Raw genomic sequence first — 14,884 nt, 5'->3', positions numbered from 1 at the left:
CATTGCGGGTGCCAATGTGTGCAGCATTGTAGCGGTGCTCTGCAGGGCTTTGCGGGTTCCGCAGAGGTGTCATGAGCCACGGTAGACACCCATATCCTGAGTCACCTACAAATTAAATATGAATGTGTTTTGTTGGGCAAATATCATGTGGGTATTTAGCAAATGACAATAATAAAACACTGAAAACTGACTTACCTATTAGCCAGCCCTCCGGCATGGTGTGGGCCTGGAAGCGGTCCCAGAGAGCTGAGTGACGCAGGATATACAGTAGGAATCATGGCAGTTCCCGGGGTAGCCTGCAACCACACTGAGAATTTTGAGGTTGGCATCGCATACCACCTGAACATTGAGAGAGTGGCGGCCCCGGCGATTAACATACACATGCTCCCTCATGTGCGGAGCCCGTATCCCAATGTGGGTGCAGTCTATGGCTCCCAGCACATTTGGAAATGCTGAGAGCCGATAGAATGCCACCTTCAGGTCCTGCCACTCGGACTCACAATGTGGGAATGTGATATATGTGCGCCACAGCTTCTTTAAAGCATTTTACACCTGAGAAAAATCTTTACAGAAAGTGGCTTGTGACACCCCCAAGGCCCATGAGCTCACAGACTGAGTGGAGCCTGTGGCAAACAAGTGGAGGGCACACATTAATTTCTGCAGCCCAGACACTGCATAGTTGCCACCCCAAAAAGGGTCTAAATCATCTCTCACCTGCTCATAGAAGTTCAACAGGTTCTGTCGGTTCAACCTAAACATGTCCACCACCTGTTGATCAGAGAGGGAGTCCAGGTACACCCTAGCACGGTACCGACGAGAAGCACGGAGTGGTCGGGGTACCTGGATCTGGTGGGCAGCATCATCCCTCCTGCGTAGCTCCTCCAAACGCCCCAGCTCACACACTAGCAGCTCCAGTCCACTCCGCAGAAACTCCATCACAAAAACCCTCACAGGTGTCCATAATCATGTGGGGGTATATGTAGGGTACAGGGGCGTAGCTAAGGGTTCATGGGCCCTGGTGCGAAAGGTCAGCTTGGGGCCCCCCTACATACAACAAATACAGAAATATCCCTATACATACATATACATACATATACCTATACATAAATATACAGAAATATCCCTATACATACATATACATCCATGTACATACATACCTATACCATGTACATACATATACATAAATATCCCTATATATACATCCATGTACATACATATAACTATACATACATAAATATCCCTATACATACATATACATCCATGTACTGTACATACATATAACTATACATACATACATAAATATCCCTATACATACATATACATCCATGTACATACATATAACTATACATACATAAATATCCCTATACATACATATACATCCATGTACATACATAAATATACCTATACATACACACACACACACATACATACACACACACACACATGTAAAAAAACAAATCTGCAGTGTCAGTAACCTGTACGGAGGGAGAGGATGTCTCCTGTCTGGCTCCTGGTGATTGTTGGCAGACAGATCACCGCTGCTGTGGGGGATAGATACCAGCTGCCTCCGGGGTCCTGGATCTTCACAGGGCAGCCAGGTCACCGAGTAGCTGTAGGGGGATGTGACCAGCTGCCTCCGGGGTCCTGGGGAGTAGGTGGCCGCCGGATCACTGCTGCTGCTGTGGAGGACGGGGATCAGCTGCCTCCAGGGTCCTGCGCCCGCTTCTCCCTGCGCATCTATAGGGGGGCTGCCTCCTGTCGGGACCGCTCCGATGCTATACTGAGCGGCAGTGACAGTGGGACAGGGGATCAGCTGCCTCCGGGGTCCTGCCTGGTTCTTGTTCAGCGCTGCAGTGGGGATCATCAGCCTGCCGGGATCAGTGCATCTATAGGGGGGCTGCCTCCTGTCGGGACCCGCTCCGATGCTATACTGAGCGGCAGTGACAGTGGGACAGGGGATCAGCTGTCTCCGGGGTCCTGCCTGGTTCTTGTTCCACTCCAGACAGCACACAGAGCGCCCGGGAGCCAGGAGGAACATGAGGTGCACAGAGCGGCAGCAGGTCCACTAACTTCTGCCGCTGCTCTCCCCAGGCTCAGAGCGGAGTTAAGGCGTACGGCACACAGGGCCCTACGCCTCTGCCGGACAGTGGCGGGGGTTGGGCCCCCCTGGCTCAGGGGCCCGGTCGCAGGTGCGACCGCTGCGACCCCTGTAGCTACGCCACTGGTAGGGTAGTTCATGATTGCAATGTGAGGCACCTGGGATGGATTTAACCATTTATGAGTTTATCGCCACTTTTTTTAAACATAAATCGCCAGCCTCTACCTGGTCTGTTTTTTTTTCCGATGAAAATTCGCATATTGATGGCGATTTCCAAATTCGCAACCCATTCAATTTGCGAATTGTATACTTTTCAATGGGAAAACATCTGGATGCGATAAAAAATGCGATATGAAATCGAATCCACAACATGTGCGAGTTTAGCAGTAAATTGATGCCTACTAAATTGGCGATTTCGAAAAAACAGGCGATTTCGCCATTGTCACGCAACAAAATCGCCAAAACAAGCAAATCACTCCCTATTAAATGTCACCCACTGTATATTTGTATTAGCATGCTGCATATGGTTATTAAAAGGTCCCTTTAATACATTCTGCTGATGAAAGATTTCTCTGCAGTAAACACATCATTTCACTAGTTGCACTTTTCCTCAAATGAACTTTAGTATTACTGACAATGACCTAAATCCTCCCCCTTTGATCTCATTTGTCCACCCCCTGATTATGCAGCCTCGCCTCTTCCGCTCTGTGCTCCTATATCTGCTGCTCCGGGAGCCTGCTATCCTTCCTGATACACTGACAGCGTGCTGAGCAGTCCCTGACAGGTCTGGGTTCAGCTGCAGGGAGCTGGCTAATGTGTAGTTCATTTCTAAGCTGACCACTCCATACAGCGTACTGCAGGAATATTGCATCTGGTTCCACAACACAGCAAGGTCAGGATTGGTTTTACTTATTAACCCATGATAGAATGAATTGGAAGAGTGTCTATGTAAAATCAGAACTTGCAAAAGACTGAAAAAGAATTATTATCCTACATTTACTGTATATAGCAGCAATGTATGTTATACAATATAGTGTACCTGATTGCTCAGTGTGTACCTGTGACTGCGTGTTCTCAGTTATTACCAGCGTAGTCACCTCCTATGCTGTCCTGCATGTCAGATGGAACATTTTGCAATCCCAATTGCACACTCAGAAATAACACTATTGTTATTCCTCTCTCCGTGAGCAATTGGGATAGCAAAATGTTTTTCCCTAGACAGAATTACCCCTCCCTTTTGGCACCTGAGTGACAGACCTCTGATTGAGCAGATTGCCAATAAATGTGTTGTGTAGTTTAGAGAGGCACAGATGGGTCAGCATTAGGAGGGATTGCTGACACCTGAGTGCCATTGGAGAAGCCAGGGGTATCTCCAGGTAAGCTGGCTCTCAGACGTTATACGCCATTATCATGTGGCCTTACACTGGGCTATTAAGCCCAGACATATATGTTATTGCTTATGGGATTGGTTTGGGGGTGTGGTGCCCCCTGTGTTGGTAGGGCTGGTTTGCTCCAGGTTAGCACACCCTAACACTTTATTAACACTTTTGTTTTCCCTATCACATTGCATATATTTTGTGTTATTTTAATCACACCTTCACTTACTTACATAGCACTTATGTGCTTCTTATTAACCCCCACTAATATTCATTATGTAGTTATTTCTAACTCCGTGTGCAGTTGGGATAGCAAAATGTTTTTTCCTAACCAGAATTACCCCTCCCTTTTGGCACCTGAGTGACATCACAATCTGATTGAGCAGCTTGCCAATAAATGTGTTCTGCATGTCAGATGGGCCAACTCGCACTGACAACGGCATACAGGTAAATGCTGCAGGTAGCGGAATATTGGGCCTCATTCAGAACTGATCGTTGCTGGGCAAATCTGCAGTGCCCTGCCGTCAGATAGTTGCCGCCCAGACAGTGTAAACCCGCACTGTGCAAGTCTGCAAATAACTTGAGAAAATATCACCAATCTCCGCCCTGCAGTAAATTCAACTCACTCACCAACTAATGCTTTCCCCAGTGGGTGGAAGTGTGCGGGACTCTGATTGCTCCACAACTGTGCGACAGAATCCAGCTGATTGAGGTTGGGGCTGACATCACAGGCTCTCCATGACAATGCTTGGGATGGCCTGCGTTTTTCCGGACACTTCCAGAAAATGCCTCGTTACCACCCACAAATGGCGGCTTCCTGTAATTTAACTTGCGAGGGGATTGCGTAGAGAGTAATGGCTGAATGTTGTCACTGTTTGGCCTTGCGCTTGCACACTACGATCTGTATGCATGTGTAGATATTTGATAAAGCGTTCGCCTTGCGGCAGCAGAGTGGCCCGCAGGGGGGCTGCATTTGTGGTCAGAAATGGAGGTTCCGCAGAAGATCCAGTATTGGAGATATCTGCTTCGGCACCTCCTTCTTAGATCCTGGAGAGCCTTAATATAGGGTAGGTGTACTAGAGTCCCATGGGGATGGAGGAAAGGGGATTACCTAAAAATGTCTTTAAGATTACTGATAACCATTCTCTATGTGGATAAGTGCAGACCCAACACCTGACATTCAGAATATGCTGAAATACAGTTGTCAACACTCAGATCAGATGCCAATAAATCAATTTAAAGTGGTAGGTTTGCATTCAATAACTTACTGTATTCTATTATTATTAAGGTTTAAATTAAAAATGCAACCCTATTTTAGCTTCAATTCCTTCAGCAAAGCCTCCAAACTTGGTTCACAAATGTTTGCGCTACGCTGTTACTGTATCAAGTCTGATAACCTTTATCTCCTGTCTCTCACTTAAGGTTAATCCCGCCTTCTCAGGACCTTGAGATATGATTGGTCTTGCAGTCTCGCCGGAGAGCTCGCTAGTGGATGAGCCAGTGAAGATCCAGGCCTGGGGACTCCGACCACAACAGCTAATCACCCTGAGGGCATGGGTGAAGGATGAGAAAGGGCAGATATTTTCCTCCAGAGCCTTCTATAGGAGTGATCTGGAGGGGAAAGTAAACCTGGAGAACTCTCCGGCCCTTGGTGGAGATTTTGAAGGTGTTTATCCTATGGGTCTGTTCTGGTCTCTGAAACCATCCGTTCCATTCTTAAGGCAGATAAAACGTGATGTGATGGGAAGTCCCTTCTATATTCACCTGGAGCTGTATCCTTACGAGGTGGTAATCCCGCTACCGGAAGAAACCCCTGAAGACAGTAAAATTGTGGAAAGATGGTATGTGAGTCCGGGAGTACAGAGACTGCAGATAAGGGAAGGCCGAGTCAGAGGGGCGCTCTTCCTCCCACCAGGTAGGCAAGTAAGCTACTAAATTGCAGTAGCAGTGACATTGGATACTGCAGTCTAAAAGTTACTGCTTGGTCATGTAGGTGTGGCGCCTGCACCTCCCTGGCCAAGAGGGTTTTTTTTTAATTTTTTTATTTTTAACAACTATTTTTACTTGTGTGGTAATACATTTCAATAAGCATATTGCTGATTAGGCAACAAACAAAAGGGTTATTTTGGTTGATTCGCAAGGCTGCAAATTCACAGCCATGCAAGTCCACCAAACCCCGCCCCCTCGCAGCGTGTGTCCTCACGCACAGGCTGCGAATGGATGATTAACATAAACATCCACTCGCATGCTGCGGGGAACCCCCACATCTTTTGATGGTCGCCGACCATAGAAAGATTTGGAAGGTGCACGCATATAAAAGCGACTTTCACGTCACTTACATATTCGTGCACGCTTGAACGGAAATGAACGGGCAGCTGACATCCGGTGATGAGGGTGCGTGCACTCTGCGTCTGTGCATGTGCAGACGCACACCATTTGTCCTCTGTACGAACGCACGGAGGACCGAATGGATCTGAAGAAGGTCCAAAGTGTTGTTAAGCAACACGTGACGGTATACTGTATACTGAACGCATTTACTGCTTGGTTAATTGTGTAAAGAAGTTGAAGGACAGAGCAGTACAAGGAACCTATTTTGGTTTGGTTTCCTGATGATTACAACTGATCTTGAGGTCCCCTATACCACTCAGCAGACCCCATTAGAAGGCTACAGAGATGTCATTCCTCTATGATGTCAGGCCTCAGTGATGTCACTCAATCATAGTGAATTGATTGGCTGCATTCTGATTGACAGCGGTTTATCACATAACCTTTGAATAACTAAAGAAACATTGTTGAGGAAATGTGTCCTTATGTCATAGGTGACGGTCCCTTCCTGGGAGTGGTTGACATGTTTGGCGGGATCGGAGGTCTCATAGAATTCCGAAGCGGTCTCCTTGCCAGCCGCGGCTTTGCGGCTCTTGCGTTGGCTTATTTTGCTTATGAGGATCTTCCAAAATCTCTGTTCCATGTAGATCTAACCTATTTTGAAGAAGCCGCTCAGTACTTGCAAAGGCATCCGAAAGTAAGTTACATAGTTATTCCTTCATCTCTTAAATATTTGGCTACATCTGTCACTCAAAGTGTGTCTGGAGCTATAACGCTGGGTGGAGCCTCTGACTCACATGACTGACTCACATGACAGAGAACCAGCCCAGTAAGCCCACAGACAGTGCCAGACACCCTCTGCCTCTCCATGTTACACAGCAAAGACACAGCTACTCACCAGACACACCAGGTGAGCGCCCCACACCTCCATACCTCCCAACATGACCCTCTCCAGGAGGGACAGAATGCTCTGTTTGTGGACTTCCATCTTAATTTATGATTGTCATCACCTGTCATTTTAAACAGGGTAATTGATAAGAAAGGTGTTTAAGCACAGGTGATGGTAATCCATAAATTAAGAAGAAAGTCCAGAAACAGAGCAATGTGTCCCTCCTGGAGAGGGTCATGTTGGGTATGCACCTACCTCCCTCCTCCCCCTCCCCCCATTCACAGCATCCCCACGATTAAATGGCACATGCAAAACACTGACATGGCTATGGTCGACAATGAAAAAGGTTGACAAGATTTATTTTTCACTTTTTCAATGTTTTCATATTCATTCTCATGTGTCGACATGGACACCAATGAAGTGCCACACTTATGTCAACATTTACATGTGTTGACCTTTCTGTGTTGATTTTTTCTTGTGGCGATTCGCGGCACCCCCCTGCGACCCCTCTCCCGCGATTTGCAGCACACCCCCCGCAATTCGCGGCATTGGCGGCCCCACCCCGTGACACCCCCCCCCTCCTGCGATTCATCAACTTAACAATGGCAGCACCCTGTCACCTGTCATGGTAATATGGGCCTAATTCAGACCTATTCGCTAGACTGCGTGTAATTGCAGCCTAGCGAACAGATCATTGCGCCCCTGCTTGGCGGCCGAATCCCCTTCGTTAGCATGAGGACGGATGTGTACGTGAACACGTTCCCTCGCATGCGGCCAAACGGGAGATAAATCGGTTGATGTTCGCTGACCATCAAATGATTTTTCACCCGTCTGGTAATAGTCAGACTAGACTGACCTTTATTCCGGACACTATCCGCCGGATTCGGGGCGGGAGCTGACGTCATGTGACATCAGTTGCCCGCCTAGAGCAGGCATCGCCACGCCAGTGTTCTCAGGGGAACGCCCAATGTTTTTATGGGGACCCCATAAAATGCTGGGCGTTCCCCTGCTCCCGCCTTCTGTCCTCCCCTTCCCTGGAGAGAACGGCTTCCGGGGTTGCGCACGGGCATAATGGTGCATGCGCTAAACCCAACCATCGGGGAAGGGGACATATTTGGACCCTACTGAACGGGTCTGAATGAGCCCCTAAGTTACAGAGCACAAGCTGAGATAGTGTCGGGCCCGGTCAAGGGGTCATGCAGCAGCCTCCGCTAATATGGGACAACTTTTATATAGTATTCACACAATGGAGACATAGCAGCTGACTCTTCTTTTATTGGAAATTGGTATTAAAGCCAACTAATTGGATCACGGGACTGCTCATACTAATGTCCAAAGGTGTGTACACACGGGTGCGATATGGCTTCCGATGTTGACGATATAGTGCACATCGGAAGCCATATCGTATACCGATTGTGTACTTTTCAGGGCTTGCGAGCCCGATGCGCTGCCGATACGCGCTCCCGAGTGAACGCAAATCGGCAGCGACATAGTGAGGGCAGGCAAGACTATATAGTGCAGATCTGCACTATATAGTCTCTGTGCCTGAATACTCACTATAGCTCCGGCGGCCAGAGGGAGAGGGGCTTCTCCTGGGGCTGCGCTGCAGGGCTGATGACCCAGAAGAAGTCCGCCTAAAGAGGAGGGCGGGGGGTGTGGCCTGATGTCTGCACGGCGGGGGGGAGCTGTTTGATGTGCCGCGGCCCCGGGTGTCGCAGCACGCTGACATCCCGGCACCCTGGTGACAGGTACTGTCCTCTGCTCTCCTTCATGTTCTTACACGGTCGACATGCTGTCGTGCGATGCGAGTCCCGATGCCATCAGATCGCATTGTTGTTGTTGTTATTATTATTATTGTTGTTGTTGTTATCTATTTACATAACGGGAAATCAATTGTTTATGCCTGTGGCTATCCGTGCCGGGCGCCTGATGGAGCAATTTAATTGCTACTCCAAGCAGCTGCAGGCGTGGGCATTTCTGCTGGCAGTCCCCCTTGCTGGGAGAAGAAATGTGCAAAAACTTTTTGCAATGGACCCAGCACTTTAATCGGGTTTAGAATTTTTACCCAGCACTGCAGACCTCAATAAAACAACGAGTACCCAAACAATTGCATATCGTTACTGTCTGGTGATATACAAATAGGTGCACCCATTAAACAACTGAATCCCCATCAAACATCAAAAGGTATGTTAGCAAAGCACTGAGGGGAAAATAAATGAAAAAAAATTAGTCTTCGGTGTCAAACCTATAAGACGCAGGGGTTTCCATTGACTGAATGCAAGAGGGGTAACTCATATTTTTTGGTGCAAATGGATCACAAAGCAGGTGTAAGCAAGGAGATGATGAGAGTTATCGTACTATTGCTTGTGTATTATAGACTAATGACCAGGGCTTACAGAGGTCAAGCAGAGGTGGGGGAACTCATTTCTCTGAGACCTAATTAACCACATTAGAGGTGGTGGAACTCAGTTCCGCCCCGTTCCCCCTCACTTTAACCCCTGCTAATGACAAATATCATGGCACGAAGCAGCTTAGTCCGTAGATATGAGCACTGGAGTGGTGTGCGTCATACATGAGCTTTGAACATTGTGTTCTTCTTTAGAGACTGGTGATACCATTTACTGTACAAGCAGAAGTGAAGCACCACTGCACAGGACTATTCCATGGGTACTGTATGGTTCAGACGTGGGCACATAGGCTGGGATGTATCAAACAAAATTCTTGGTAAAAACCTTCATCACAGAGGATAACGCCAGATTTTTCTGGCGTTACCCTATAGAAGCCTATGGGCTTCTTACCGCTTCCTCCACCGCCCCGGTTATAGCCAGTGGAGGCTCCAGAGGGAGGGCTGCAGCACAGTTCAAAATTCAAATAAGGGAGCCACACCTACTGCCACCAACTGCCATTCCAAACTGACTCACTGGGAGGCTGCCCAGACATCCCCTTATGTCTGGGCAGCCTTCTGCTGTGCTGCTTGGACTCAGTGTCCTCCTCCTCCCTAGCAGCAGTACTTTTCACTTCCGTGTTCAGGGAGGAGGAGGAGCCCAGGAGTCCCTGTAGCCGACTGCAGGAGGAAGCTCCCGGGTGTAGGAGGGGAGAGGGAGACCCTCTCACCCAGCGCTGAATGCTTCGCGAAGGCCAACTTTATTCACAAGAGCTGTCCTTTGCCACACTAATCACATATATTAGTACATATGCGATTAGGATTATTGCGATGTATGTCGGGATGTACCGCAATTGCTTAGTACATCCCTGGCCTCCCGTAATCAGGAGTGCTATTCGAAACATTGGAGATGGGTCCTCTCTTATAACTGGTCATTCTGATGTTCCATCATGCATAATTGCCTCTCACCATGCTGTACGTCTTTCAGGTGTCGGGAGCCGGAGTCGGAGTGATTGCCATATGCAAGGGAGCGGAGATGGGTCTGGCTATGGCCTGTTATTTGCCCCAGGTTCTCGCTACAGTCTGTATCAATGGAACCAATGCTGTGAACGGCAACAGTCTCAGCTACGGCGATGTGCTCCTGAATGGAATCCCCTACCAAGCAGAATCCAACCTGGTCACGGACATCGGGGCTCTCAAACTTCGTAACGCTCTGGGAGACCCAAGATTGCCAGAGCACCAGGACTCCGTGCTTCCCCTGGAGAAAGCCAGAGGTCCCATCCTCTTCGTGGTAGGAGACAAAGACCAGAACTACGACAGCTTGTTCTTTGCTAAGGAAGCGGTAGCCCGGGCAGGAAAGTATGGGAAGAAGGACGTGTACATGCAGTGTTACCCCGGAGCCGGGCATCTCATAGAGCCACCGGGCTCCCCCTTTTGCCCAGTGTCACAATCTCCTTTCTCCCCGCTTCCGTTGATGTGGGGAGGGGAGCTTGTGCCGCACTGCAGAGCGCAGGAAGACAGCTGGAGGGAGATCCAGGACTTTCTGCGCAGGAATATACCGTGCACTCGTCGGAATAAATTGTGATCAATTTCATTTCAGCAACTGAAACCAGTTGGCAAAGTAAAGGTGGAGAACTGTAACTAGGCCAATGTCCAACGGCCATCACTGCCAGGGCCGGGCTGAAGGTTATCACTAAGATTACGGAGAAGTTAATTTTTATACATATGTTACGGAATCGGTACATCTGTCAGAATGAACTTAGGTCTACAGTCATTAGGTCGACCCCACTAGGTCGACTGGCAGGAAGGTTGACCTGATGTAAGGTCGACATGGGCCAAGGTCGACATGACTTAAGGTCGAATTTGCATAAAGGTCGACATGAGGAATGTCGACTGGTTATAAGGTCGACATGGGGTTTTCACTGTTTTTTTTTATCCGAATGTCGACATGGACACAGATGGCAATGAGAATCGGACCCTCGCATCGCTCGCTTCGCTCGCACTGCTTCAGGCACGGTGGCTCACTTCGCTCGCCACAGCTTAAATAACCTCCTCCACGCCCTAGTGGATGGTAGGGCATGAAATACCGCCTGTCGGCATATGTCGGCTCAAAAAAAAGTGAAAAACCCCATGTCAACCTTATGACCAGTCGACCTTCCTCATGTCGACCTTTATGCAAATTCGACTTTAAGTCATGTCGACCTTGGCCCATGTCGACCTTAATTCAGGTCGACCTTCCTGCCAGTCGACCTAGTGGGGTCGACCTAATGACTGTAGACCTAAGTTCATTCTAATAGATGACCACTTCCCATATTGCTGTGTTGGGACACGATGACCCTTAAATCTCTTGTATACAGTGAAGATTATTCTTTAGCTGTTCTAAATAAAGTCTCCTACTTTTGTGATCTACAAATATGCAATCTTGTCTACACACACATAGGACCTTTTTCGGGCTCGCACGGGGCCGATGTTTCTGCATTGCGCATTTCTGCATGCACCTATGGTTGCGGGGGGGGGGGGGAGCTTGGGGCATATGGGAACACCAAGTGTTTCTTGGATGTTCCCATTATCACTCTGGGTGTTCTCATGCTAATGGCGCCCTGACGGGCGGGCGGCTGACATCACCAGACAGCACCCGCCCCCTTTTTGACCATCTCCATCTCCGTCCAGGATAAAAGAAGTATAGACTTACTTTTATCCATGACCGAAGAAAAAAATAATAGGTACTCTTTACCTAGAACGGCGCCCATCGCGACCATCGTATGCACTAAAAAACGGGTGCGATGCGATGCCCGCGATGGCCGCGATTTCCCATAGGGATCAATGTTAAAAGTCAGATTGGACGCGATTTTAGTGTTCAATGCCTCAATGCCCGCGATTTTTTCATAGGAAACCATGTTAAATGGGCCACAGAGCCCAAATAGTCACCCTAAAGTCTGAAATGGCCCCCACAATTGTTAATGCCACCCCACGTTCAACGTGAACCCGAAGCGTGGCGAGCGGCGGCGGTACGCGTCCTCCGACCTTTTCATACCCCCACTATCCACGTCGGCGTGGAGTTGAGAATAGAATAGTGTAGCGAGCCCGAAGCGTGGCGAGCGTACGCGGATACCTTCACAGTTATACGCGTCCCCTCGCGGGCTTCCCAGGTGTCCATGGCGTCGCGGACACCTGTGAAGCCCGCGAAGGGACGCGTTTACCTGTGAAGGTATCCGCGTCCGCTCGCCACGCTTCGGGCTCAGTGGCTCGCTGCGCTCGCCACACTATTCTATTCTCAACTCCACGCCGACGTGGATAGTGGGGGTATGAAAAGGTCGGAGGACGCGTACCGGCGCCCCTCGCGGGCTCGCAGCGCTCGCCACGCTTCGGGTTCACGTTGATCGTGGGGTGGCGTTAAAAATTGTGGGGGCCATTTAACACTTCAGGGGGACTATTAGGGCTCTGTGGCCCATTTAACATTGTTTCCTATGTAAAAATCGCGGGCATTGAGGCATTTAACACAAAAATCGCGTCCAATCTGACTTTTAACATTGATCCCTATGGGAAAATCGCGGGCGCCGTTCTAGGTAAAGAGTACCAAATAATAATTCAATGGTGACCATCTAATGCTTTTTCCTCTCTGTGTCCACATGCGAGTGGATGTAAGCGTACACATCCACTCGTATGCTAGTGAGCGGATTTGGGGGGGTGTCTCTAGATCCACTTCTGTTTTGTGACCAGGATGTGACATAAGGGCGGAAGTTGTTAGATGCCCTCAACCCCTTGGGGTACGCAGAACGGCAGCGGCGTTACGGTTCTCCACGCAGCAGGTGGCACTGGTAACCTCCGCTCTACCCTTTGCATCTCCTGCAATTGCTGGGCCAGGTTCGGGCCTCCGAGGCTGCAGATGGTGCTGTCCTCTCAGTTCTCTTGTGATCTTGGCAGAAGCGGAACGGGCACAGTGATCGGGCTCGGGGGCTGCTCGTATACCAAACTCTGCAACCAGACTGCTTTTATAGCGCTATGTCTGACAGCTTTGATCATGCCCTGGGGACAAGTAGAAGCAGAGGACGCAAAGGAAGTAAGACTTAACTGGTCGAAACAATTTATATATGCAGGCTGAGTGTTCCATATCCAAAATGCTTGGGAACAGAAGTATTTTGGATATCAGATTCCTCCGTATATTTGCATACCATAATGAGATTTCTTGGTGTGGGGACCGAAGTCTATGTCTCCTCTGCAGTGGTAGGCCAGGCCACTGCATCTGATTATATCACCCAGTGGTAGCATGTGCACTGCAGAGCATGGGAGATAGTATAGAACGCTATGGGACACGGCACGGCAGTGATGATGATGATGAGAGTATACTCCCGAAGAAACTCTGTGACCTGCCGCTGAGAAAAGATTTGAACCAGCTCAGTACTGTGCCATCCAGTCCACAGAAATTCTACAGATGCTCAATAAGAATCCCATTGTCCACAGCACCAAATGCTACAGAGAGATTCAGAAGGGTTAAATATCGAATGAAGCACATTCACCAGTTTTGGTGCTTAGTCCTCTGACTGGAATGAGCTATAGACAGCCTGGGCTGAAGGGCAGGCCTCCATCAATAATGAGGAATATAGAGCAAGTCTATTAAAAGACCAGGGGCGAAATGTAATAGGGTGTGATTTGTTAGACATGTGCGATTTTTGGTCAAAAACGGCCGAAATCGCACATTTTCCGAAAATCGCACATTTAATAGGTTGAAAATCGCGGTAAAAAATCGCACTTTTTACCGCGAAATCGCACTTTTCTAAGTGCGATTTTTAGTCACATTTCAATTCGCATCCAGATGTTTTCCCATTATAAAGTATACAACTCGCAAATGTAATAGGGTGCGATTTTTGGTCAATGTTACCAAAAATCGCAAAAAAAATAGACCAGGTTCTGACAGGCGATTTTGACAGAACCATGCACAGATCATTGAGATCTGTGCATGGTTCTGTTAATAAAAATGTGTAAAAGTGTTTTTATAAAAAAAAAATGGCGTGGGGTCCCCCCTCCTAAGCATAACCAGCCCCGGGCTCATTGAGCCGGACCTGGTTCCAAAAATACGGGGGGACAAAAAGCATAGGGGTCCCCCGTATTTCTGAAACCAGCCCCGGACTCTTGGACCGGTCCTGGTTCCAAAAATACGGGGGACAAAAAATCTGGGGGTCCCCCGTATTTTGAAACCAGCACCGGGCTCCAACAGCCCGCGGTGTCATGCCACAGCCGGGGGACACTTTTTATACAAGGTCCCCCGGCCAAAACATGAGCACCGTGGCTGGTCAGCCTTGGACGGGGTACCTGGAGGAGTGGGGACCCCCCCAATAAAGGGGTCCCCCCCCCCAGGCTTCACCCGTCCAGGGCTGAAGCCCGGGGCTGTCACCGGCGTCCGTGGCCAGTGGACGCCGGCCTGATAGGGTTAAATTCATCATACATATCATTACATTGCTTTTTACCGGCGAACTACAAGTGCCAGCAGACCTCCCCCGCATGCTGGGACTTGGAGAACCACAAGTCCCAGCATGCGGGGCATTAATGGGCCCGCTGGGACTTGTAGTCCACCTGTAAAAAGAATGTTTATAAAAAACACACACACAGAGAAGTACAAGTTTATTACACACACACACCTCAATTTTACACAGCGTTACTTACCATTCCTGGATCCAGCGCTGGTCTGGCTGCTTTACAGCCGGCTCCCCCCGAACTGACAGGCAGCGGGGAGAAGCGGCTGTCTCCGTCGCTTCTAACAGCCTCTGTAGCGCTGTCCGAGTGCTACAGAGGCTGAGAGCGTGATTGGCTGAGCT

General features: G+C 48.9%; 1 protein-coding gene across 1 annotated transcript; it reads left to right on the top strand.

Annotated features, from left to right (window-relative positions):
* The first annotated feature begins 2,832 nt into the window (after positions 1-2,832).
* LOC146021322 (acyl-coenzyme A amino acid N-acyltransferase 1-like) lies at positions 2,833-11,486 on the top strand. The gene is made up of 4 exons (XM_083155117.1): positions 2,833-2,990; positions 4,897-5,389; positions 6,294-6,496; positions 10,060-11,486. Exons 2-4 carry the CDS (start codon positions 4,927-4,929, stop codon positions 10,654-10,656), a joined length of 1,263 nt encoding a protein of 420 aa, XP_083011243.1. The 5' UTR covers positions 2,833-2,990; positions 4,897-4,926; the 3' UTR covers positions 10,657-11,486.
* Positions 11,487-14,884: the final 3,398 nt, after the last annotated feature.

This window comes from Crinia signifera, chromosome 1, assembly GCF_055691185.1.
Source record: "Crinia signifera chromosome 1, ASM5569118v1, whole genome shotgun sequence".
NCBI classification, from domain to species: Eukaryota; Metazoa; Chordata; class Amphibia; order Anura; family Myobatrachidae; genus Crinia; species Crinia signifera.
This window is presented reverse-complemented; position numbering and strand designations above follow the sequence as displayed.

Excerpts from the sequence above, each read along its gene's own strand:
- LOC146021322 (XM_083155117.1), top strand. The coding sequence starts at position 4,927 with ATGATTGGTCTTGCAGTCTCGCCGGAGAGCTCGCTAGTGGATGAGCCA. Across the intron at positions 5,390-6,293 it reads GGCGCTCTTCCTCCCACCAG|GTGACGGTCCCTTCCTGGGA; the intron begins GTAGGCAAGTAA and ends CTTATGTCATAG. Across the intron at positions 6,497-10,059 it reads ACTTGCAAAGGCATCCGAAA|GTGTCGGGAGCCGGAGTCGG; the intron begins GTAAGTTACATA and ends TACGTCTTTCAG.